The 25,847-nt window shown below is 49.2% G+C and overlaps 8 protein-coding genes across 8 annotated transcripts; 3 read left to right on the forward strand and 5 right to left on the reverse strand.

Annotated features, from left to right (window-relative positions):
- Positions 1 to 126: 126 nt before the first annotated feature.
- Positions 127 to 653, reverse strand: FMAN_04746 (uncharacterized protein; the record flags this gene model as incomplete). The annotated part of the gene is made up of 3 exons (XM_041828512.1): positions 127 to 176; positions 228 to 316; positions 376 to 653. 3 exons carry the CDS (start codon positions 651 to 653, stop codon positions 127 to 129), a joined length of 417 nt encoding a protein of 138 aa, XP_041679367.1.
- Positions 654 to 1,973: 1,320 nt separating this feature from the next.
- Positions 1,974 to 3,769, forward strand: FMAN_04745 (uncharacterized protein; the record flags this gene model as incomplete). The annotated part of the gene is made up of 3 exons (XM_041828513.1): positions 1,974 to 2,595; positions 2,659 to 3,157; positions 3,208 to 3,769. 3 exons carry the CDS (start codon positions 1,974 to 1,976, stop codon positions 3,767 to 3,769), a joined length of 1,683 nt encoding a protein of 560 aa, XP_041679368.1.
- Positions 3,770 to 4,355: 586 nt separating this feature from the next.
- FMAN_04744 (uncharacterized protein) lies at positions 4,356 to 7,756 on the reverse strand (the record flags this gene model as incomplete). The annotated part of the gene is made up of 2 exons (XM_041828514.1): positions 4,356 to 7,357; positions 7,408 to 7,756. The coding sequence occupies 2 exons, from the start codon at positions 7,754 to 7,756 to the stop codon at positions 4,356 to 4,358; spliced, it is 3,351 nt and encodes a 1,116-aa protein (XP_041679369.1).
- Positions 7,757 to 12,426: 4,670 nt separating this feature from the next.
- Positions 12,427 to 13,951, reverse strand: FMAN_04743 (uncharacterized protein; the record flags this gene model as incomplete). Its single annotated transcript, XM_041828515.1, has 2 exons — positions 12,427 to 13,447; positions 13,512 to 13,951. The coding sequence occupies 2 exons, from the start codon at positions 13,949 to 13,951 to the stop codon at positions 12,427 to 12,429; spliced, it is 1,461 nt and encodes a 486-aa protein (XP_041679370.1).
- Positions 13,952 to 16,581: 2,630 nt separating this feature from the next.
- FMAN_04742 (uncharacterized protein) lies at positions 16,582 to 18,631 on the forward strand (the record flags this gene model as incomplete). Its single annotated transcript, XM_041828516.1, has 3 exons — positions 16,582 to 17,125; positions 17,188 to 18,470; positions 18,524 to 18,631. 3 exons carry the CDS (start codon positions 16,582 to 16,584, stop codon positions 18,629 to 18,631), a joined length of 1,935 nt encoding a protein of 644 aa, XP_041679371.1.
- A 1,046-nt stretch (positions 18,632 to 19,677) lies between these two features.
- Positions 19,678 to 20,887, forward strand: FMAN_04741 (uncharacterized protein; the record flags this gene model as incomplete). Its single annotated transcript, XM_041828517.1, has 3 exons — positions 19,678 to 19,699; positions 19,810 to 19,851; positions 19,905 to 20,887. 3 exons carry the CDS (start codon positions 19,678 to 19,680, stop codon positions 20,885 to 20,887), a joined length of 1,047 nt encoding a protein of 348 aa, XP_041679372.1.
- A 412-nt stretch (positions 20,888 to 21,299) lies between these two features.
- Positions 21,300 to 22,827, reverse strand: FMAN_04740 (putative beta-glucosidase; the record flags this gene model as incomplete). The annotated part of the gene is made up of 2 exons (XM_041828518.1): positions 21,300 to 22,728; positions 22,784 to 22,827. 2 exons carry the CDS (start codon positions 22,825 to 22,827, stop codon positions 21,300 to 21,302), a joined length of 1,473 nt encoding a protein of 490 aa, XP_041679373.1.
- Positions 22,828 to 24,526: 1,699 nt separating this feature from the next.
- Positions 24,527 to 25,318, reverse strand: FMAN_04739 (uncharacterized protein; the record flags this gene model as incomplete). Its single annotated transcript, XM_041828519.1, has 2 exons — positions 24,527 to 25,128; positions 25,198 to 25,318. 2 exons carry the CDS (start codon positions 25,316 to 25,318, stop codon positions 24,527 to 24,529), a joined length of 723 nt encoding a protein of 240 aa, XP_041679374.1.
- Positions 25,319 to 25,847: the final 529 nt, after the last annotated feature.

A 25,847-nucleotide genomic window follows, 5' to 3' on the forward strand; every position in this document is an offset into this window, starting at 1 on the left:
CATACATTAACATCCAACAAAAGAAACGGGACATAGTGAGAGAGGAGAACAGGTAGGCAGAATACTACGGCCAGGTGATTTATTTGCGACCATGTTACAAGAAGGAATTCAGTTGATATTTGCTGCTTACTCGCCCTGCTCAGGAGCCTGGGGACGTCGGAGAACCTCGAGGGTGCCTCAAGAATGGTTAGCTGTGGTGAATGGTATCTAGGGAGGAGTAAACATACGCTGGACAACATTGAAGCTGCTGCGGTTCTGGCCGTTGGAGTCAGTGTAGGTGCTCAAGGAGGCATCACCCTCGACGTAGACGCTGGCACTATGTAATGGTCAGCACAAAATACCACGTTTTGCAATTGTTTTTATAAGTCATCGTACCCTTTAGGAAGGTTCATGAGGTAATCGCGCTGAGGGCCCTCGGCGAAGCTAGTGACTCGGAACCAACTGGTCTTGCGGTTGTCTCGGGGGCCGCTGTTGCTGGCCACAGCGTAGCGGAGGACTTCGCGACCGGTGCTGGTGGAGTGAACCTCGGGGGTGTCGGCGAGATTACCAATGATGGTGATCTTGGCCAGAGGTCGAGGGGTGGTGGTGCTAAAGGCCCGGGCAGCAGAGACAGGGGCGACAGCGGCGCGGCGGAAGACGGAGGAGAAAGACATGTTTGCTTGCTTGCTTGTGCGATACGTTGTTGGTGAAGAGCTGAAGCTGGGAACCGGGGCGGCGAGGGTATGGGTGGGTGTTGATAAGGCGGGCACTGGAGGACTGAGCTTTGGTATGCTTGTCGCGTCAAGACGGTTTGTTTCGAAACCCTGATACGCGATAGGGTGGGCAAGCTGAAATTGGAATTAGGGATGCTCCCTCAATGCGCTATTTGATTGGATAAGATTGGAGGTGTTGTGCGACCCGGTAGATGGGTGCCGTTGAATGTGGAGTGCTGGATAACTACATATCTGCAACACTGCGATTTGAATACGAACTTGCATTTATGCGCATCAACGTTAACCTACTACCATCATCAAATAATAATAAAGTTCCAATGTCATGAAAGCATCAACCCGTTCAACTTCCGAGTGGCCAAGAAGTGGTCCATTCCAAAAGCGGACTTCGCTTCTCGGTGAGTCGGAAGAAACGAAACACTTCCTACAGTATAGAATATTCACTAGCGGCGACAGACTGAAATCACCATTTCAATTGCACTCTCTTGTTCATCCTCCCGTCTACGTTAGACCGAGTGCTCCGGATCACTCCCCATAAATGATCAAATCAATATATTCTACGGAAAAAAGGCCATGCTCTACGGCTCAGACTTTAGCGCCGCCGATCTCTTTGCCAACTTCACCAGTATTAGATCGTACAGACCTGTTTCTACTTTGTAAATGGGCTTGAAAGCATCCATGTATGTTGCAGCCTAGGTGCCTATTGAGCTTTATTCAGTGGTCTTGTTCGCTTACCCCTGTCAGATCCACTTACCCGATCGGGTTGTCAATAGACGCCCACAATAGCCGCGCCTTATACAAGCAGACAGGACAGTAACGCCAAAATCTAAATGGAGGCGGAGATTCCAGCTTCTTCCTTATTGAAAGGGTGAAATAGGGGGCTAATAATAGTCCTACGATCGAAACATGCTGCTGATCAGGGACACAGGAACGCCAATTGGCATGCCGCCCCTTCATCTCATCTCATGTCGAAGTGACGGTACCGCCGTCTAATTAAGCCCTCCACCATGACACATCTCGCTGCTATTGACTTCCTTCTTCCTCCATTATATGCTATTGAAGTCCTTCTCGACATAGCCAACAGAGCCAATGCTTCCTGGGTGAGGTCCTTGCGCTACCCGCTTTGATCAACCGTTGAGCCAAGACGTCAACGTCCGGAGCCATCTTGCGTCTATCACCATCACCAACAACACCAAGTTTCTCTGACCTTGATAAATCTTGAGATATACCCATTCCTTCTTTAACTCCTTTTTCGTTGTCGTCATGATCGACTCAGCTCGCCTGTCTGGTCGTGACGACTTGTCTATCATCGTGGCTCCTGGACCCGGAACCATCACTACTCCATCACTCACAACCAACCTTGTTTGCAGAGTTCTCTTCGGGCTCATCGCCAATATCGCCTGTATAGTCCCCCTAAAGAGCCTCTACCGTAATGGAGAATTCGCAGCCGTGGTCTTTATTGCCAACATCGAATGGTCAAATCTCGACACAATAATTAACGCTCTCATCTGGCGGAACGACGACACTAGCAAGTGGTGGAATGGCGAAGTATTCTGCGATATCAATGCTTACTACGTCAACTTCACTGGCGCCTTATTCGGAACCTGCCTCCTGGCCATCATGCGGAATCTTGCCCAGCAAGTCGGCCTCCTTCGTGCCAATGCCCTCACAGTTCGGGAGAAACGCCGGCGTAACTTGGTCCAGGCACTCATCATGTTTCCCCTTCCAATCATCCAGGTCGCATGGGTCTGGCCATTGACTACTCAGAGATACGCAGTAGCTACCCTGGCTGGATGCAGCTGGATTGCATGGCCTTCGTGGCCCTATATGGTCTTCTTCGTCCTGGCCCCTGTTACAGTCGCACTGATAACATCTGGATATGCAAGTAAGTCTATGCCTCCCTCATCACCTAGCCATAGATAAGTCTAAGGTAGTTAACGTCACACAGTCCTTGTCTATATACGCTTTCGTGACATTGCAAAAACCACTCGTTCGGCGGTCAACAGCAGCAGGTCTGCTAACCAACGCGCTCAGAGGACGAAGCGTCGCCTTTACTTAATGGTCTTGGCCATATTAGTCCCTTATCTACCTCTTGTGGTCACCCTTGCTGTTCTCAACATGCTGAAGGCATTTCCTCTTCAACCCTTTGATTACGACCTCATCCATAATCGGGTGATACCCTATCCATGGTCGGCAGTCATTTTTGTCCCTTCCAATGGTGTTAACTTCGGGTATCTGAACAACTGCTATATCCACATACTTTCCGCCATTCCTGTCGTCATCTTTTTTGGCATGACCAAGGACGCCATGAATAGTTATCGTCGCGGCTTGCTCTGCCTTGGCTTTGGATGTCTCTTCCCCAAGCTTCACGAGGAGTATGACCCTGACAGGACAATCGGTGGGAGCAGTTCTGGACACTCTCGTTTTATGGGTTCCACGACTTCGACGTGAGTAAACAACTGGGGAGTTTCACGCTTGTATAACTAATGTTACATAGTACCTCTTCGATATCGAGCAAGATCAGGAGTCTTCTGTCTCAGCGCAATTTGAGCACGGCGTCCTCTGCGAGCCTCAACCCAATATCTTTACAGTTCACCGACGCCCCTCCCGTGACTCATGAAATCGAGTTAGGACCTCGAGTGGGAGAGTTGCAAGTATCACAGTCGCCGTTACGGGAGATTTCCTATCCTCACCCAACTGTTTCGACTTCATCAGAACCCATCAACCCACCTCCTCGTAACCCTTTCCTCTTCCGAACGCGCTTCGACATGCCCACCATTCCATTTCGTTCAATCTCCTCATTTCGCTTCGGCAAGAAGAAGGATAAACGACCCCCGCTTGATCACGGTTTATCTCTTGACTCTCTTCCCTGCGTCGTCAACGAACAGTCATGGGAGAACAGCTCCGCTACGCAGCCTTGCAGTCAGACACTTGTTTGGGCTGATAGAAAGATCGTCCCAACTCCCGGTGTTTTTACTACCGAATCCAGTCTGTTGGTTCCTATGTCGTCGACGTATTCTGTCACAACTGAACCACTGCAGGAAACATATCGGCGCTAGGAGCGCACGTATGGCTGGGCGAGATGATAAGCACTATACATACATTCAGTCGATGCAATGGGAGCCTTGTCTTTTATCTTCCTTTATCACTATTTTGTTTTTCATGTAGCCCGTGTTATCCGTACCAGGGCTCGGCATCATTGCAGGCGACGGCGTAGTTTTGAAAAGCTTTTACTCTAGTTTAGATGTGCGTCATCAATTACTCTTACAAGTCTTGATAATCCACTTTTCATGAACTCCTTTTCCCCTTTTACTGTTGATTAGTTGGCTATTGAGCTTAGATGAGCCTAAATTTGGACTTTGCCATCGATTTGAGAGTGAGAAATGCACTAGATTAATCCCTAAGTGTTTATCTAGTATATATAATGTAACAAGGAGCCTTCCGAGCTCCAGTATCATATTTTACCCATGCTTCGTAACCACCCCACCCCAACTTTTAATAGTGACCGTGAAACCCATTGTTATCATAATAATCAGAAAAGATAGAAAATAGGTATGTGAAATGGCTCGGTAAAGGAAAGGAAAGAAAGAAAAAGAAACTAATTTGGAGCACAATAGATCCAGAAAAAGTTGCTCAGGGCATTGATTACATGTCTTTGGCGTGCCTCTGAAGCTTACGCATAGCTTCACGATGAACGTCAAGAAGGTCGCCATTTCGCATTCGTTCGTCGAAGGCTTTGTCAGCCCATTCCTTTTCCCGCTGCTGTGTCTCGCGGCGCTGGGCTTCGGCTTGCTTTTGACTCAAAAGGATGTTACGACTCATGTCTACACTGCGCTGGACCTCAACTTCTCTGCTGGCCAAGAGAGACGATGGGGTGAAGGGCGTCTCACGGCCAGAACTGCTAATGACAGGGGTACCTGCGCGTAACTCATGCTGAACTGACTGTCGGAATGTCGCAAGAGCAGCCTCGCGGGCTGCAGAGGTGGGAAGAGTTGACACACGTTTCGGTTGGTGGGTGTTCAATAGTGCTTCTGAAGTATTGAACCCGTTACCGTTGCTGCCGCCACTGAGCCGCTGCAAAGACGGTGTTGAAACTGAAGGGCTTAGACTACTCTGTCGCAAGAGTTCTTTCCTCTGATTCAATGGCAAGTCGTCCACATCTACACCAATAGCAGCGGCGTACATCGGATAATTGCTGAGTGATCCTGCGTCGCTCGAAGCTCTGTGGCGTGTGGCAATGTTCACTTCGGATGAGCTGGACACCAGGTTCCCTGCCGATTTATTGCGCAGATACATTTCCCGTTGGCCAAGGAGAGTCTGGGGGCTCGAATAAGATATAACGCCTGGTGTTGAAGTGCGTTGACTTTCATTTGCCGCTGGAACAGTCATGTTTTGCAGCCCCATGGTTTCCTCCTCAGCAATCGGTGGAGTCAGGCTTGAAACAATTTGTTCTTCTGCAATTGGAGCGATTCCGCCCGAGGCTATTCGCAGGCCTCCCGAAGAAGTTCGTGCCATAAGGCTACTAGTTGGAGTGGTCCCAGGGCTTCGGTTCTGACTCTCGCCTGTGAGCAAAGCAAGAGCGGCTGGAACGTGTTGTTTTACGTTGCGCCTTGAAGCTGTGTGCGAGTAATTGGACGCCCGAGAGTCCGGTCTTGGAATCATGGGTGCAGGGGTTCCTTCGGCTGACGATTTTCGGAGCTCGTCGACATGTACAGGTGCGGGCGCCTCAATGGTCGGAACCGCTGGGTTTTGCGATACCTCGATGTAAATTTCATCAACTTCTGGAGCTTCAGCATTGCTCAGATGTTTCGCCCACTCGTTGGTTCTATAGGAAAGTGCTACCCGCGAGAGTGACCTAGGTAGACGATCTTTAGTCAAACTAACACAGGCTGATGAGCCAGAAGTCGCGGATCTGGTCTTTTCCACGTCAGCCGAGGGAGGCTCTTCGGCCTTGGTAGCTTCGTTTCCATTGGTACGCATGAACGTCTCCTGGTCGATTGGGGGCGGGCTCGGTTTGCCCTTATCATCCGTCTCAGAGAGCTCGGCGTTGATCTTAATGCTCTTCGGGAGCTCTGAAATCGGACGGGACTGGCGAACATCACCACTCATGCTGTCGTCATCAATTGTCGCCGCAACTGAGCCGTCATCGTCTCGTGGTCGCGATCGTGGAATCACTAACTCATCAGTACTTTCGCCATGTTCGTTTTCTGGATGGTCTCCAAAGACACGACTAGATCGGTGTGAAATGTTGCCAAGAAGCTCCATTGATCCCCGGGACAGGCGAGAAAGTCGTTTAGCAAACGAGTGTCGTTGGCCCGAAGTATGAATTCCAGTATCTTCTTCTTCGTCGGCGAAGGTCGCCACCGAGGAACGATCACCGTTCGTCAGCGCACCATAATTATCATCAGCGACACGAATGGTGAATGGAAGAGGAACGACAGGAGGCACAGCAGATTTGGCAACAGATGACTGTGTCGACATGCGCCGATCAACCTCATCGCCTTTGAGAGGGAGATTCTGCATAGCAGTTCCGGTATCCAATTGCTGATCCCCTCTCCCCATGGTTGGCCGTACTGTATCGTCCGTGGCAACGCGAACTGTGACCCTGCCATCTTCATCTTGGTCAGAAGACATCAATGTGACGGCAGGCTGCTTTTTGGTTTCAACAGCATCTGGCATCTCCGCCATTTCGATGACCTCAACAATCGAAGTCGAGCGTGTTCTAGAGGAGTCCGTTTGGCTGCTGCGATTCCTTTTTTCGTTTGTGGGCTCTGCATCGTCCAAGTCACGCGAAGCTGTCAAGCTTCCGACATCTCCATCACCATATATTCTCTCCCATTGACGCCTTTCTCGAGCGTTCGCTTCTTCAATGTTCCGGCCTACTTGCTCCTCTTCCTCGCGGAGGTTGCGCTCTCCTTCGGCAGCTTCCTCCGCCTTTTTTTCACGTTTCTCCCGGACAATTTTCCATAGTTTGATCTGTGAGATAATACCAAAGAGGAAGATGATGATGATGGCTGCAGTTTCCACGCGGATACCCTTAGTAACCGGGTACGTATTTGCGCCAAGAGGGAATAAATCATCGTTCAGTTCCCAAACCCAGGCCCAAAATTCCTTCAGTCCAGCCCGGCTGAAGCAGTCTATTCCCAAGACTGTAATAGTGGCCCCAGAAAAGGCGATCATAAGAATAAGCGACCAGTCCCGAGTATAATGGCTGAAGTAGAATGCAAACCCACCCACGGTGAAGCAAGCAATAAAGATGGCTTTTGCAACCACAGGTCCGAGTAACCCTCCAGGAACTAAGCAAAGAAGCCACATGCTAATACAGAAGCCACCAAGGGCACAGCCTAGACCTTCGGTGATCTCCCGAAAAAACATTGAGGCTCCGCCGAGGACGCACCCGGAGATGACAGCGGCAACCACATAGCCCCCCTGTAGAGCATCGCTGACTTCGGATTTCATGACATAAACAATGAGGACGGCAACGCCCAATGATGCAGCGAAAGCAGTTGAAAAGAAAGTATGGATCATTCGGTTTTTTATCCCGACAAGGCCATATGCGAGGCCAGTGATAAGTAAGATAGTTCCTGCAACGCCCCAGCCTGGGGTGAGCCTAGGCTCAATGGGCAGCTGTCCAGCGGGTATCGTAGCTATAAAATATTAGCTAATGTCCCAATCAATGTTTTCCGTCTATCAATACCATTGTAGTACGAGGAATCATCAAGTCCGCTTTCGAGGGAGCCATCTGTGCTGGTTGATGAAGGGTCTGAACTTTGTGTTTTCTCCGTCTCAGTGGCAGTCACTGAGATAGATTCGGTTTGAGACTGAGATTCTGAGGCATCAGAGAGTTCTGTCTGCCTCGCGGAATCCCCGCTAGTCTTCGTGGCAGTACTGTGTCCACGTGTTGACGTCGTGCTGGAATCGATTGCCGTTGTCTTCTCTGGGTTGTCGTCCGCTCTCGGAACTACCCTAAAAACCTCCCCGCTAACATGCTGCACAATCAAAAGTAGACAGAATAGTGCCCACAGCCGAAGCCACCGAGAGTGCATTGTTCGTTGATGGGATAAGTTGGTATGTAAGATGTTGATGATATGAAACCCAAAAAAGTCGTCGCAATAGTATGAGATTATGCAAGCATCATCAAGTGCTAAGCTCAAGGTGTTCGAACTAAGGTTGAAATAAGAAAAGAAACAAGAGAGAAAGACAGAAGCCTAGATCGAAAGCAGTTGAGAAGTGATACTGTTGCGTGAGATTCTGGTCGGATTAGATTTGGTTCATCGAAATTTTAGTTGGCAACGGAAGCGATATCAGGATAGCAGGTGATAGAAAGCAGAAATGGAAAAAAAAAAAGAAGAAGAAGAAGAAAAAACGTGTGACCAAGGCGCTTTTGGTGTAATCTCAACCGCGACTATCTTCAACAAATGGATGTGATAATATCGACGTCGAATCGGCAGCACAGCGCGGGACATCAGAGAAACAGAGCAAGCCCTCAAATCAAGTTCCTACACCTCCAGAGGAAACAAGCGCAGCTATAAAAGAGAGAAGAAGAGGTGACAGAAAATGGTTCAGGAACCAAGAACCGGGAAGGGTGTGGCATCATAGTTATCAGCTGCTGAGTGGGTGTGATCCTCACTTTCAAGATCCGATGGTGGGTGAGGGAGTCGAGACGGATGCAATGGGATGGAGACGGGGAGAGCGGCTGGGTATACCCTTGTTAGCATGGCCCAAGATTAGCAATGACTGGACGAAACAGTAGCAAATGGCGCGGCCGTTGAGAACAGCCTCTTGGGCCAATTTCCCAAGGGCCTCCTGTGACGCTGTGGTGTCGTGATGGATGGTCAACGAACGACTTACAGGACATCGCGGTCCACTGTCTTCCTGGTCCTTGGCTTGCACCAGCTTGCGATTGCCCACTTTTCAGGTTACCCTGTTCGGGATTAGCCGGTGGGGATCACGGCTCAAGCACCCCAAGACACTTGGCGGCCCACCCCTCATCGACTTGAAAGGCAGCCAATGGCGGCCAAGAGGTACCTGTTTCGAGTACTTTCAGGTACAAGCTCGGCCCAATTAGGCCATAGCCGACCTTGTTTCATTCAACAGGCTTCCCTTTAGTAGTAGCAGGTACTACCATAGTAGTCTACCTAAGGCTCGTCGAGTTAACAGCCGAGCCGAGTCGTCAATAAATCGCTACCTCTATCAATTGCTCCATTAAAGAGTGAGCAAAATTCAATTCCTCTCTGACAATGACCCTTCATCTCATAGCTCAGTAAGGCTGATACAGTTTTTGAATCATCCTCGCCTCACAACCTGGTCGTATCTTTCCGAGACTGAATGCATAAGAGCCGCGCCTTTCGCTCCACCTCCCACACACAGACATGCTTTTTCTCAGATTGCACATTACAGGGATTCTGCTGAGCGGCTGATTAGTAGCGGGGTTTGTGAGAGCACACAGACTCTATGTACTGGGGCTGCCACCAGGTCTCCATTTTTAGGTATCCCTGTAAGACATCTAAATCCATGTGAATGAGGCCTTTTGGATGGGCACAACATGCTGATTACTACACACATTCAAACCTGTCGCTGCTGGTCTTGTGCTCTCAGCTGGGGAGATGTACAGTACTACTCTTCCTGTTGGCAGATTCCGTTCCACCAAATGAATGGCGTGACCTCACCCACGAGAAGACTTTCGTTAAAGCGAAGAGAGAGTATTGCCTGTTGAATGTGTCTCCCCCTCACGATCTTCTAAGAGCAAAACCTTGTCTCCCTTGCGATGCACACATATGGGTATCAAAAGCCGGCAGACTACATGCTGGTAGCAGGCTGTTGCAAGCCATCAACGATGGTGCAAGCAACTCTGCTTCCAACCGATGTCATGGTCACACGTAGCTCAACTGGGGTCAGTCATGCATCATCACCACTCGGAGTCCACGAAATTATTGGTCTTGCGAATGGGCCAATCTACCTTGCATTTTACCCTGGCCTGTCTCAACAGATCTGTCTTTGCCCTTGGACTGATTATCAAGGGCCATTGCCTTCTCCAGCTGCGCCTCGAAAGCCCCCATCAATGCCGTGTCTCATGACAAAAGTATATGTTGGCTGTGATATTACACACAAGTCACCTATAGCGTGGCACACCGACTCACCAATAAACTCTGCTCTGTCTCAGGAGACGACAATGCTATGTATGTATGTCTGCCAGCCACTCAGCCCCTCGTTATTTCATAGGGATTCTCTTCTACCAACCGGAACGAAAAAGGTCAGACCTTGACTTGTGTAAAATTTTCGGGCTGTCACCAAGCTTCTAATCTAAGTCTCATACAACGTGCGTGCGTTAACGCCCGTGGCCCATCATCCAGGGTCCATTTCGAGTTCACAGCACGCAGAGTGAACTCTCTTCTTTTCTGAAGGCCCAAGCGTTGCCTTGATTGTTCTGGAACATTTTGGCTTCTCACTGAAGTGTTCTCATATCTGTTTCTGGCATATGATTGAGGGGCTTTGCTTGCATATGCACATCAAAGCAAAGATCTCCAAGTGGCCTTTGAATTTGCTGCAAATGCCTGGAAGTGATATGCGTGAATGGCCGTTGAGGCGTAGGCATCACTTGTTCATTAGCCGTCAGATGTCTTGCAGATTTGCTATAGTCAATCATTGGCTTCAGTCGTAATGCAAAGTGCATATGTATGCCAGCAAACAAAGAAAGCCTTTTTATCCAACAACTGGACAGATAAAAGCTCAGACTACTATACTAGCTCTCAATCAGTCGCTTAGCAAATCGGCAACGGCTTGATCAGTTTCAAGGCCATGCCAGCACCTTATCTCGTCGGCAGAACTTCAGACTGTGGTTCACTATAGCCAGGCAAGGTCATAATCCATGATCGAAGATGGATGTATTTGCGGATACAACCTGTACCAGCCGATACTTCCATAAATCCTCGTCTCTTTACTCTTTTGGAACATACGTTACTGTACCCGGACCAGCGCCGACCGATAGGACGCGTCTGGAAATTAAAGAGATTAAAGCGCTCCACTCTTTTTGTTTATCGTTGTTGGCAAGCTTCAGCTGAACAACAAGCTTATAACAGGCCAGATCATGGGTACGTTCACCATGGATGCCATCACGTCCAGCTCGTGCTCTTCTCGCCTATCTTGTCACGGGAAGATCATTAGCCAAAGTAGAGAGACGCGCACCCCCTGTCAGCCTTGTTTCCCTCCATGAGACTGGGAGAAGCAGCGGCAAGCGTCGTATGAAGAGACTTGTTACGGACAACGTTGGGGTCAAGACCGATAGCCAACACGGAGAATGTGAAAATGGGTCCAACGTTAGCTTATTGTTTATGTGAAATTGCACGTCCCCCGTCATCCTCAACATCTACTTCTATCGCCTGCAAGCGAGGTGTGCAACGAATGACTGGTCTCACCCTGTGTATTTTGTTCCCACGTACAGAGTATTGTTCCACCAGTTGAAAGGCCCATTGTTCTGGGTGAAAGATGTTGATCCAGTTGCAGTCTCTTGAAGTATCACTCATTGCTACTGGGATATTCTTGACATCGAATCAACAACAATATCCTAAGGCCCGTTACACGCACACGAAGCGCAGAACATTTGTCATGCCTTCATCATGTTGCAGAACCAGCGTGCTCCTAAGGGCAACTTGATCATGTCTTTGACTTTCATTCAAAAGCTTGGTATAGTGACCGATACTCAGCTTTAGGTTCAATAATTGACAAGGCTCACTCACACCAATCTCATGCTGTTAGACCTCGCCGGCTTATTGGCGATAGGATTCCCGGCCACGTGCTGTATTGGACTTGATGGACCGAAGAAACAAAGGCTGACGCGATCGATGATCGTGCAATCTGTTTGAATTTTCTCTATCCTTGACACACCTTTGTCCATCCCTGTCAAGCTTAGCGCCTCGCTGATGTTACCTACTTATGATTTGCCGATTCAAGCATTATAGAACAGCATGACAGCACATGCACAACTTATCATCGTAACATCCGGATGTGTGACGCGGTAAAGTCAATTCCCAGCTCCGACCACCTCCATCTATCCATAAGCTCATTGCCTCGAGTTATATGTAGACCGAGTCGAGTTCCTACAGGGAAGTGTATACAAGTTGAACAACCAACCTTTCTATATCACCGACTCGAAACTAGCTTATCTTAAATCATGGGCATATCTTTTTGGCTCACATCGATTTTGGCGAGAGTGGCGCTCATTAGATTCAACCTGAGACAAGGACGAACTTGCACGAGCTGGTTTATCTTTATAATTGCTGAAATCACCCGAGATACAGGACGGTCGTCGACCTTCGTGTGCTGATGGCCTAAGCTTGGCTTCGTCAGTCGTGAGAAGCCTTTTCTTTTTTGGAGAGCTCATTCTTGCGCTTTGTACACCTACCTCACATCCACTCATTCCAACCAAGAAGCCTGAGTTCCCCTGCCAATGAATCGGTCACAGGTATGGATGCAGTATATGGATGTTATTTAGAGAACCCCGTAAGTCAAAGCCGTTCAAAAACAGCTTCTAAATTTATAAGTAAATAAAAAATCAGCTAGTGTAGCTGTAACATTCAATACGAGGTCATGTTCAGTATGTGTCTCGAAAGGTATACGCCAGTGATGAAGCTACTAGTTGTGAATCATTCTCGAGAGTTGTCATAATGAATAGCTATCGTTTAAGGCTTATTACACAATGCGTACTCGCAACTCTCCATTATCGCTTGGCAACTCTGGATGGAACTCTATCACCGTTATATCTCGGTTGCACAGACGCCTTCCCGTTCCTACTGCTGCGCGTCATCTTTGATGAAGGAGGACTCTTCTTTTTGCTCTTATTCGTGAGCGCTAACAGTGTGCTCAAAGGTAAAAGCATGATTCTCAACAGCGTTTTGAACGGGAGAAGGATAACGGCGGTGAGTGATTCCACCGTCCACACAAAAATGTTCTTATGAGATGCGCTATTCTTCGCAGCACTCGCAGCAAGAGCTATAGCATCATCCAGCCTTGCGTCGACCCCTGAGAAGCGCGACTCTGTCTGAAATTGAAGAAGTGTCGCCTTCTTCTCGTAACGACGAACAGCCCTATTCAGCGCGTCCAATTCTGGTTGAATTGCGTTACGCACATCGCGTGCCACAATGCTGTCCTTCTGCTTTGCTTTGCTAATTTCCTTATTTGTTTCTTGGACAGACGTGGCTTCTTCTGCTGCGAAACGTGACTCGAGTCGTTCCAGCCGCGCAAGTACGGATTCCAATTGTCCCGAATTCTCACTACCTTGCTGGAATCTGGATGGTCCTCCTTGTACCACCCGTTGGAGGTGAAGCGTTCTCGACTGAACCAGCTTTATCATATGGGATAGAACCCGAAGCTCGGCTACGAGAAGGAAGATTGTCAAATTATAATTGGAAACAAGACCCTCAGAGGGGCGACTGAGCTGTGATCGGATGGCGTGCAAGAGGTATGCGCCGAGGAGTGGAAGAATAAAACACGAGGCTAGGGCGATTATTTCGTAATAGTAGAGTTCCGCAAGAGCTTCCTGTTGTTGGTTTGATGGTTTCGCATCCTGCAATTCCTCAGTAGGTTCAGTCTGAATTTCTTGGTATTCCGGTACGTGATCAAGCGGCGAGTGAGGCGCTGGCATGTGGGTGCTCGAGTCAAGGTCGCTATCATCGTCGATTACACTGTCGGTTATTGACTCGTGCCGTATCCGTACCTCCTGTGCTGAATGATACCATGCCCTGTCCAGAATAAGTACATCTTCTCGAAAGTTGCGGTAGAGGAACGCAAAGGATAGGAGCTTACCATGGCTGTGTCACAGACCAGTGAAGGAAAATGCCAGCCAAGCCCAATAACATAACATCCGTTACTACGGCATTCCCGTTCTTAAAAAGAACACCAGATATAGCTGGGAGAAGAGCAAAAGCCAATGACAACGATGCTAGGGAAGATGTTTCTCCAGGAGAAGAATGCTCAGTGCTGCCCGAATCTCGAAGCTGGGGATTAAGAAGATCTCGAGCTTCGCTGAGACTATACTCTGAAAAGTTTGAGCTGCGGCGTGGCGGTATCGTGTCGAAGCCAGGCGGTGACATATGTTGACGTCGAGAAGCAGCATCCTCAGCGACCGAGACGGTCACAGCACGGCGGAGTCCATGGCCGGGAGGCGGGGCACTGAAGCTGGAGCTTGAACTTGTCCCGGCGGCGGGTCTCCCGGCGGCGGACGACGCTGTATTGTCATCCGTCATGGCCGAAGCTCAATTGCCGAAGCCGCTATAACCGTCTGTGTAGGGCGGCGCTCAGTGTTGACGAAGGGCCGAGCTTAAACTATGTCCACAGGGAAAGAAAGGCGGCACATTGGGCCAAGTCACGCGACAAAGCTCCCCAAGACGCGGAGAGTGAGGGGCCAAGGAAGACGAGTGAAGAGAAGGGCAGCAGTCGGGGAAACGAGAGGGGAGGTAGGTGATGAAAGCGTGCGTTGTGCAACACTGGGAGCAATTGGAATGTGGTGGCGATGAGTTCATCCAAAGAGTGTGACGATGTGAGATGTCTTAAAAGACGTCACTTACTAAGAAAGTAAAGTGACCTACGGCATTGGAGAGTGAGGCCGACGAGAGGGAAGCTCTTGGCTGTTTTCTGTGCTACCTCCAGCACTTTATACTGTGATTTAGCGCTGTCACTGGTGCTGGTCCCGAAGCTGAAGCCGGGCTGGCCATCGAATTCATTACATGGAACAAGTGGAGGTTTTCTTTGGCTAGGTCCCCTTCGTTCAGCTGGGAAAATTGGCCAGTTGTAGCTAACTTATAATATGTCAAGTCGATGTGGAAGCATGGCTAGGTTAGTGGGTGGCATGACTTTGTTGTGATTTGACAGTCATCTGAATATGTCTTGAGATAGGTCTTGGGCCGTGTCGATCAGCATGCAAGGGAAGCAGGAGATCGAATTGAAATGTACTTGAAGGTGTCGTATTGGGTATATTATGAGCAGCCCGCTCTGCATAATGGAAGATGTTTTTGATCATGGTGCAATGCATTTGGAAGGATTGGGAGAAATCCTTATAAATTGTAAGGCTTTTGCATGGCTGTGAGTGGAGGGCGGATCTTGTGCCGTGTCTGATGCCAAAATACCTATAAGGATAACTACTAACCATGCTGGAATTCACGTATGTAGGTGCCTAGGTAGCTGTCGATAACAAAACATGCTCCGGAACGTTTAGCATCTCTATTGCTGGGATAATCGCGAAATAGTTCCGTATCAATTTGAGTACTTTATACAAGAGTCCATTCAGGCCCAGAAATCGATACATCCATTCAGGAGTTCTATCTAGAAAAAGAACCAGGAGACGATAGAATCGAGACCATCCATCTTTTCAACAATGTGACGTCAACGTTCAACTGATGTCAATAATGTCGGGTAGTTCCAGAGGTTCAGGGGTCCAGAAGATCAAGTCCATCACAAGATTTCACGTGCAGCACGTCTTAATAACAACAACGACCTACGGATACATTATATCATGCAAGCGAGGCTAACTAGGGTAGTAGATCTCTCTTCCTTCGTAATGATCTTGAAAATTTGCAAGGGCAACTAAATTCGAGACGTTCGTCCCAACTTGAGACAGGGGCTATCTCAGGTGGAATGACTGACAACTGCAAGAAACTTGACATATTCTTTGGTCAAGCAACTGTAATAGTGGCTTCCAAGGTCTACAAATGCTCTTAAAATTATGTGTATGCAAGTATAGGACGATGGGGAAAGCAGAAAACGGCCTGGCAGTTGAGGCCATCACTACTCTGTACATTGCATGGATATTCAATCAGCCATGAAGTACTTGTATGTAAGAAGATGCATCGGAACTCAGCTCAAAGCCAAACATCAATTCTCTGGGCAAGGATTCCCAACGCCCGCACAAATTGACGCCCAGCATGGCGTCACCCAAGGGACTGCGTAAACCCCCTGTAAAGAAGCCGTCGCCTGTCAAAGAAAAGAGACTTTTTCAGGGGATGGACACTAGTTTGCTGGAGCCCAGAAGCTCGGAAGCCCCTGGTTCCAGGTTTTGAAGATTCAAGGTGAAGATTTGATGACGGGAACAGAGCGCCAGATACCAATTGGCACACCCTGCATGCTTAAACGACATACTGGATGTCAGAGACAGCCCAGATAGGAAAGGGAGAAGAAACCGGAGAGCTTTAGTCTCCTATTTTTTGCATGGCCAGATGTCTCGATGTACCCTTTAAAGTAGATCTGGTTTTGAGTGATGAGACTCGCTTACAATAAAGTAGCTGTATTCCCCCGTGTCTCGCTCGTCCGCCCGTTGCTTGAAGACACCGTTGCAGAATAAAAGAGCCTCATCTATCGACATCATCAGAACCACTCAAGAACTTAAAGGAGCCCGTTTGTAAGCTAACAGCACAACTACCGTTCGTTATATGAGGCTAATTCATCTAAGGCCTCAAGCGAGCGCAAATCTCCGCCTGTTGACCAAGAATTCCAACCCTTGGACCGTCCGGTGATACCGGCCAGGGAAGAGAAGAAAAAGAAAAAGAAAAAGGAAACACGATCAACGTTATAATAAAGGTCAAAGGGGCTTCTTTTTCACTCCTTCATTTAGGCCTCTCCTGGTTTGCTAAAGTACGACGAGCAGCCGTCGACTTCGAGGGTCAACCATCCAATAGTGTTACGACAACTAGTCGCAAACTACGGCAGCCCTACTGATAACCCATCCATCTCTAACAAAAGTCTCCTGCAAGATTTTATGAGATTCAAATCCTTCCCAACTGAAAACATCCACATGTCGAGCAAGGCGAGCTGAGAGAACTCAAAGTCACTTTCGCCTAAGGTAGGGGATCTCCTCCACTTAGGCTGCAGTTCAGCACTGAGGATGCTGGCTTCCAGGGCATCCAGCAGCCCATCATCCACTAAACCCCCTGTCAACCTCTCCCCAGCCCCCTTCCGCAGCCGTCATTGGCCCACCGTCAGCGAATTTCCCCTGGTTGACGTTTGTTCCCTTTGTTGCTTCTTTTCTTGCTCGCTCTCTCCTTTGCCTGTCAACGACTCGAGCAATTCTCTTGCCCGCTGCCGCTCGACAAACCATTACTACGAGATCGAGGCCGACACCGTACACGACGACGATTTTACAGACGCCACTGCCTTCAATACTCCATTTCCACTTAGCGCTCCCGATTTGAGCCTAGCAACAGGTGCGACGCGCAGTTGTCGCATTCCTTCGTTCTCTTTCTCTGCGTTTGTCTTCCGCCAACACCGGCTCCGTACACAGGCACTTAGCGCCAAGCCTCACTCTCCAGGACGTAGCCAACAAGTCGACGACTGCTTCGCTCTTAATCTCGACCTCACTCACGTCAGCGTGAGAAGGACCTCGCCATTTCTAGCGAGCGCGGTCGTCCAGGCGGCCGTGCCGACAACCTGTTTCCAACGGATCCCCATCTCGCCCGACCTTCTCCCTCCAACCCCATACCGGCCGCCGTAGATGCCCACAGCAACCCTCTAATACTGAGCCTCGAACCACCAAGGTCCGCCTATCCCGGAACCGGCTCATCTTCTGGTCAAGCCGCTGTTGCTGCTGCTGCTGCCGCCGCGTCGAATATCCAGCGCCAGCCAGCTCGACCCTTTGACGGTTACCAAGCAACAACCTTGCATCCTTCGCCATTTCGACCTCAAAAGGCTGCTGGAGTTGCTAATCGTCCTCGTCGGTTATCAGCTGTCCGTCTCTGGAATCCTACAAATTCGACGCCTAGGCCTCATACCAAGCCCGAATCATCACGCAAACGTCGTCCCTCGACCCCTCCACCACCATCTATCCCTCTTAAGCACCCGACATTCGATACCCGAGCACCGACCGATCCAATAGGTTCTGGACCCAGTGATTATCCTCTTCTTACGCTTTCCGAACAGCATCAGATTAGGCATTCTTTGACGCCTCGCGCAAGCCTTCAGGTTGATAGGGCCGGCAGTAGTGATAGGCGCATAAGCCTACCGAATTCTGTGCGCGCTTCTTACGACGAGAAAGGGTCTCGCAGGGGTGCAGTGTCTGCCGAAGAACCTCGCCTTAGCAGGGACCTGTTTGCTCAGGAGCCCGTGGTAGAAGATCCAATTGTCAAGATTGACAAGGGCAAAGGGAAGGCTGTGATGATGCCAGAGACCGACGATCCTATACCTTCTTATGGCAAGGATCTGGAGCGTGGTCCTGACATCATGGACCCGCGGATTTCTAACGTATCGGCTGGCGATGGAATAGGATCCGCTCTGTCGACGACAAATTCTTCTATTATGGGTGAGGATGTCGAGCCCGATGCAGCTGGTGAATGGGGTCCTCAGCACCCTTGCTACCCTCACCTCAACCCTCATGTTCCCGTTGACTCACCCGAATATGTCAATACGCGTATCATCCGAATACGTCGCGACTGGTTGATCAAGGGCGATTTGGCACCGACATTTTCCAACCTTTACCCAGAGATTCTGGATCCTGCTGGTCTATCCGAGCAAGAATTCCGCCGAATTATCGAGAAGCTTAATGGCGAGTTGATTCCTGCGTTCGACCCTTACGGCTTGCGGAATATAATTGATACTCTCCTTGGACTCATCACTGGTTGGATTTGGGATGACGTTGGTCTCACTGGAGTCAAGTCTCGACTGAACAGTCTCGAAAAGTGGATTGAGCAATGGAATCTTGAGATGGAAAAAACCATTGGCACTGAAGATGGTACTATTCCACCCAAGATCTTGCCTCTGCGACAAACGGGCTACATGAGTGTAAAGCTACTTTTTTTTTCATCGTACCAGGGAATTTACTGACGCATTGATAGCTCGATATCCAGATTCCTGATCCAGAGATTGCACCAGCTCCCAGCACCACGAACCCCAATGATTCCAGAACCGCCTTACCTCTGGAGCCTCCATCCACTGTTGTTTAAACAGATAAAATGTCAATTTGTGACGCCTTTCTTCGACCGATTGACAGACCGACTCTTGGTCAATTCCCTTTGAACTTACTTTCTTTAATTCCTTGACGACGAACGAGACAGCTCCTTTGATGAACAGGACGTCTCTTAACGAGTTGCAACAAGCAGTCTATACCCTCAGACTTGCGAGATGTTATTCCCTTTTCTCCATCTTGATACCACTACACATCGCGCGGCGTTTTTGTTTTCCGGATTCTTTTGTCTTACATGAGAAGCCAGCTGCTCATTTCTGGGCACTGGTTTGAGTGTTTCCATATTCATCGTGGAGAGATGATAGGTAGAAAGGCTGAGGCGACGTTGCCCGGAGAAACCTGGATCAGGTCCAGGACCTACCTCTTGCTTGGCATGACTCGCTCAAGAGATGAAGATGCGAGTGTTGTCTGCTTGAGGGGCAATTGTTTTAATTTGCGTAATTGTATCATCATGTACTTTGATATGATATAGATATCTGTCTAAATGGTACTAATGTAACCCCCAATTGTTTCCTACATGTTTGATCGGTTGATGGTGTAGTAACAACCTCGGACATTCGTTTCTGCCCGCGTTCCAAGGACAATTCTAAGTCCGCCTTCTTGGCCATTTCGTGATGTCGGTAATAACGCGGGCGGTCTTTGAAGCAAAGAACCTGCCAAGCTACTAGGACCCAACCCATGGCATTTTGGCGAATGATACCATTACTTCCCATGTCGTTACAGAAGCAGCAGCATTTGGTATATAACCGACCATCGGCACCGTACGTAGTCTCACACTTGATCTTTCGAAGGACCAAAAATGGCGAGAAAGCCGTCGAGACTGGAGAATGTCGATTGAGGAAAGGCAGAAGCCTCCAAGAGGAGCAACTGGCTGGTTTAAGAAAGTGCTCAATCTCATACTGGCACAATATTTGGTCATTGGCTTCGCTACTGCTTGTGTTTTTGGATATTTTTTCCCATGCAAGTTATAGTTCCCTCTCGCCGTCAAGACAACTGCTAACACCCTGTTCACAGCTGTTGCTCAGCATGGGGGCGTCATCCGTTCAGAGTATAGCATCCTATACGGCGCGGTCGCATTCATTTTTCTCGTTAGTGGGCTGCAACTATCACCAGGGAAGCTCCGAGAGAATGTGGCAAATTGGAGACTGCATATTCTAGTCCATGGGATTAGTTTTGCCGTTATCCCGGCCATTGTGCTTGGTGAGTTGTGTCTCTGTAGGAAAAGATCATAACCCGAGCTCATAGCTCTCTAGCCATTGTTCATATCTCTATCGCAGCTGGGGCTCTCAGGTCTCAAACACCTTCGCCTCCGATCCTCATCGGCCTTCTTACCACTGCCTGTCTTCCAACCACTATTGCCTCTAATGTGGTAATGACACGAGCTTCAGGTGGAGACGAAGCCGCTGCCATTATCTCTGTTGTCATCGGCAACGTTGCTGGGGCGTTTCTATCTCCTCTGCTCATATACGGATTCTTTCCAACTGGGCATCCTGAAGCATTCGACAGCTGGCGCCCTGCTGATCCGTCCACCCTAGGACTCATGTATGCAGATGTAGCCAAGCAGCTCTGTCTTAGTGTGATCTTACCCCTTATCGTTGGTCAAGTTGTACGTTGGAGGTGGGAGGACCGCACCGTAAAAGTTCTCAGTGCTCTCAAACTGGCCAAGGTCTCAACACTGTGCCTTGTTCTGCTCGTATGGACAACCTTTTCTGGAGCTTTCGGCACCGGAGCGTTGAAAGACTTATCTACAAGCAACGTCCTCTTTCTTGTCTTTATGAACGTTGCGCTATATGCTCTGTTCACAATTATCTGCCTCTTTCTCGCCAGACCACCCGGGCGCCTTGTCAGAACAGTATCTTCATCCTGGCTAAGGCATGTCTTCAAGCGCATGTCTAAAGAGCAGACAGTCGCCGTATGCTTTTGCGGGGCGGCCAAAACAACGAGTCTGGGTATACCGCTAGCAAGTTCAATGTGGGCGCGTGCGGATGATCTTACAAGAGCCTATATACAGATACCCGTACTGCTGTACACCATTGAACAAGTGTTCATGGCTCAGGGGCTAGTATACGTCTTTCGCTACTACATGCGAAGAGGAAACAAGGAACGTGGCACCGGGGAAGTAGAGCAGGGTACTTCCCAAGAACAATCTTCTATCGAAGTACAAATGCAGCCTGATGAACTCTCGAGGCGGGCCATTGGTGGGGATGTGGAACAGGAAGGGCAGCGATGTCAGTAAGGAATTTCAGATGTGCTGATTTGGTGCAACGTGAGTCAAAACTACAGAACCAGAATTCAGAGTTTACCACGCTACATAAGAGAGGTCGATATCCACCGTCGTCTGGCTGTCCCAGATTACAGATCAAGATAATATATAATATGACCCCGTGTCAAAATTCAGGTCCAAATAACATTATATATCAAGGTTGCTTTTAACCTGCACATGCCGAGTTGACTCTAATAAGAATACCACAATGCGTAAATATAATAGGTAACCCAACTCCAATGAAAAGATATTCTATACGTGAAGGGAATAAGTCGCACGTTTTCATTCATCTTCGATTTTTCAAATTCAATTGCAATACATTTATCGGAGTATCATATTCGGGAAACCGGAATAATGGCTGTGATCTTCTTCAATTTGATCATTCTCAGGTCTGTCCGGCCTTGACACCATTCCCATTTACAACATGCTCCTCCTGCTTGATGAGACTATCAAATAGGGGCTTTAGATGTTGAGCGCTCTTCTTGGGGTAACGCTTTTGGTCATTCTCGTAGTCGACATAAGTTACGCCGAATCGAGTCTCGTAGCCCTCAGCCCACTCAAAGTTGTCCAGCAAAGACCAGGCAAAGTAGCCATGGACATCCACGCCATCGAGTCTAGAAGCATCGGCCATGGCTCTCACGTAATCGTCATAGTACTTGACGCGGAAATTATCTTGCAGGATCTTCTCTCGCGGCATGTCATTCTCACCCTTGATGCTGGTGCCGTTCTCGGTCACATAGATTCTGGGGAAGCCATAACGCTTGGAAATCCAGACAAGTAGATCACGGAAGCCCAGGGCACATGGTCGCAACCAAGTAGACTGGGTCTCCTCGCCAATACAATCACCGCGGTGGTTCCAGAAGTGCAGCTCAAGGTTACCAACATAGTCCTCAGGAGAAGCTTCTCCCTCCCGATGCTTGACATAGTTGGCAGTGTAGTGGTTCATACCGTAGAAGTCATTTGATCCCAAAACAAGAGCCTTTTCCTCAGGGGTAAAGGTGGGAAGGCGGCTACCGAGCTGGGCGCGCATTGAGGCTGGGTAATCTCCGAAGTAGATAGGATCAGCGAACCACGAGATAGCAAACTCGATCTTGCGTTCGGCAGCCTCAACGTCTCTCGGGTCCTTGGGGTCCCACGGGTATGTGGCGTCGCCGTTGAGGGTGATGCCAATCTCACCGCCATTCTTGGGCTTGAATTCCTCACGATAAATCTTAACGGCACGGCCGTGGGCAACAAGAAGGTTGTGACCAACGATCCAAGGCTCAGTAGAAGAGTCGCCAACATCGGATTTCTTGCGGTCAGAACAGCGACCGGGTGCGTTGGATCCTGTGCTGTAACCCAGAATGGCTGAGCACCAGGGCTCATTGTGAGTGATCCAGTTCTTGCAGCGAGGGATAGACTCGAAAACAACACGAGCATATCGCTCATAGTCAAGAGGAAACTCTTCTCGGTTCAGGAGACCGCCGTAGCGGCGGTCCAACTCATCGGGTACGTCCCAATGGAAAAGAGTAATGAAAGGGGTAATTCCAGCTTCCAGGAGATCATCGACAAACTTGCGATAATGGTCAATTCCGGCCTGGTTGATGGGATCGTTTCGACCACCGAGAGGAATGATCCGAGACCAGCAGAGGGAGAATCGGTATGCCTTAGCGCCTACTGATTTCAGAAGAGCAATATCCTCAGCGGTACGGTTGTAAGAATCACAGGCGGTCACACCAGAACTGCCGTCTGCGATCTTGCCAGGCTTAGCGCAGAAGGTATCCCAGTTAGCAGGGCCACGACCATCCTTATCGATAGCACCTTCAATCTGATACCTATCTTGATGGTCAATTACCGTCACTCAGTGGTACTGGGAGTTGGGTTACTTACGAGGCGGTGGCGAAGCCCCATTGGAAGTCCTTGGGGAGAGACATTGTGAATCAGGCTGGCTACCAGCCCTTCAAGTTCACGTGAACTGGTCTGGGTCGTAGTTCGAGAGAGCTAGTATCAGGCCAGCTGAAACAAAAGAAACAAGAGTTGAAGGCCACAGGTTACTGGTGAAGTGGATGAGGATGATGTTGGATTGGAAGAGAGGAAGGAGAAGGTCATGTTTCCCTAGCATCACAGGACGCTCTTATATACCCCAACCTAGAACATGGGCTGTCGCTTTTCGTTCCACTCATAGCTTAGACTCTCTCCTCTCGTGTCAGCTACAATGCACGGTGAAACTGATGAATACCTTGGGTACTAAGGTAGAAGGGATATGCCTCTCAATGGCCGTGTTTGTACTTCGGGCCGTCATATCCGCGGCTGGATCATCTGCCACAAAAGCTGGGGTGGGGTTGACAAAAGCTGTCTTTTCACGACACAAAAAGACACGAACGCCAAGGCAGGGTACCTTCCTCAGTCGAATTGGTGGGTTTATCACGCACAGCAACTGCCAGGGATCCATTGCTCAGGGCCATCCATGCCTGTCTGCGCCTGCAGCTTGCTGATGGATGTCTCCCTCAACCTCCCTGGCACCCTCCACTCTGAAAAGGTAAAAGGCAACCCCAGCCAATGTGGTTGCCCCATGGGGATTGGTTTCAGGACCCTTCCAGATTCTCCTGCTGTTTGCTTCCTCCCTTTACTTACTCTTCTTTTTTTTCCCTCCTCTTCTTCTCCTTTTCTTCGTCTCGTATATTTTTCTGGAAACTCACAATTGCCCAATTCTCAACAAGAGGTTTGGTAAAATAACAGATCCCTTAGGCACTTAACTCTTTTTGTCCAACCTCGACCTCCGTTTTCGTCAGACGATTCCCGCTCATATGTGCCTACTCGAGCCTTCGGCCCGCCTCTCCGGCGCCACGACAGCCCGCTATCGCCAGAACTTCGGCATGCTCTGTAATGAACGCTACAAACTTCGCCTCACCGGATGAATCAAATGCAGGAGGAATTGGTTGATTCCCGAGATCTTATGCCCTGCACGTGGTGTCTCGGCCTCGAGATCCAAGGGTCCTCCCACCCATTGTTTTCTATTGTTTAGGCTGCATTGTGTTTCGGATGCTGTGCTGTAACTGTGATCCTCATTGCTTCTCTAGTTTGCATGTGCCTGCCCTGTCGCTGTCGCTCTCTCCCGGTTCCTGTTCCCACTCTGTCCAACGTCCCGGACAGCATTGCCCCGAATTTCCCGGGCTGTCATGGCTGCTAGGCCCGAAACACCAGTCAAATACGAACGGAACGGTCCAGATATCCGGACTCCCCATGCGGCTCATTGACAGATTTCTTCTTTTTGCTATCATCATATATCCATGCATATCTGCTTATCGTTTGATTTCCCTTAAACTGGTAGCTCCTCCTAATTCATCAGCATCCTTGTACATGGATAATGGCTCATGTATTCATTTCCATGATAACGCAGGTTCAGAAAGCACGGCAGTACAATCTTTTCACAAACTATCTAATATGACGACCGAGATTGAGCCAACATGTCATCAAAGTGCCATGTGGTCGTTGAAATCGCTGCGAATATGCATTTGTCAACGCCTCGTCGTCAGAATTTTAGCAGGGGCCGCTCATCATTATCCCATCAGTCGTCAGCTTTCCCGATATTACACAAGGCGCAACTGAGCCTAATTCAGTCAGCAGTCCTTCCTAGTTCCCAACAGCACCTGCCTCCAAGTCGTCCCTGTCCTGTAGCTTTCGCTTTCCGGGGTTCGACATCTCCACATCGTTATCTTCTTCCGTTGGGGCCTTCGATTCGTCGCCGTTGGAATACTCGACAATCTCCCACTCGACCTTGACTTGGCCATCATGAGATTGTTTGACACCTTGGCTTCGGCGCATGTTACCTAGGCGCGTTCCTTCGACCATGCCATCGAACCACGGAACTCCATACGACTGGCGCAATGCGGTGTTCCTACCAACCACTGCTGGTGACTGGCCTGCTAGGGCTTTGTCATCTTCCTCTTCTGGAATCAGTCCCATGTCTTCCAGATCTCGCAAGTCCTCCCTCAGCAAGCTTCCGAGAGTCAGGTTGATGAATTCGGCCTCGGTATGCGGGTTTTCGGACCAGTAGGACAGTGGTGTGCCACAGTAGCCGCAGAAGTGACGTTTTGAGTATTGTTGGCTAGGGTGTGTATAAACTCGTCGGATCAAGGCGTGTGTCTCGTCCGGGAAGAAAGAGTAGGTGGTACTATGATACCATGAAAGCGGAACTCGGATATAGGCAGCCAGTGGAGTTGCAAGAGGTATCTCTGCAGGCAGATGTCAGATCATATGCTCGATACTCGCGGTTGTGTCTCTGAAGGACATCTCCGACTTACGATGTGCAGACTCGGTGTTGAAGAGAACCTGTGCCTCATTGATGCCATTCTGAGGAACAGCAATTATGTAACGGTTGCGGCCGCATTGGCAGCCGCCACGCAATGGCCTGAGAGTGCTCATGGTTGACAGAGAGATCACCCTTTGACTATGTAAAGTGTGTATCAGTCAAGTCTATCGAGACAGGAAGCACGTAAGTTTATGTTTGGGAGGGGAAAGTTTGGGTGATGAAATCGAAGTGGTTGTAGTGAAGGGATGGAATTTGTTTGGTGATCAGCAGTTCCCGCCCACCTTCTCACCTCACCTCTGAACGCTGCCCAAACACGGGAAGAGCTCCAGGTGGCAGGCAGGACCCAGTAGGTGGGCAGGCAGTGACGACATATTCCAGTGAGTTCCCGCTAAACGTAGAGTTTCTACGGCTCTCTAGCGCTTCGTGGGGGTTTCTAGAATTATGCCAGCCCCACTGGAGCTGAATGCCCCTCTTTTTTTGATGAACGTACGAGTTGTTGGCAAGATGGGCATCGGGCTACCCTATAAACCATGAACAGTAAGTTAAGTATACCTGAGTTTAAAAAAAGGTTTTGGAGATAAACTTATTCATGAGGTATTGACTGCATTGTTGTATTCTTATTCAGGTTTTTTTTTTTTTCTT

This window comes from Fusarium mangiferae (genome assembly GCF_900044065.1).
Source record: "Fusarium mangiferae strain MRC7560 genome assembly, contig: FMAN_scaffold003, whole genome shotgun sequence".
NCBI classification, from domain to species: domain Eukaryota; kingdom Fungi; phylum Ascomycota; class Sordariomycetes; order Hypocreales; family Nectriaceae; genus Fusarium; species Fusarium mangiferae.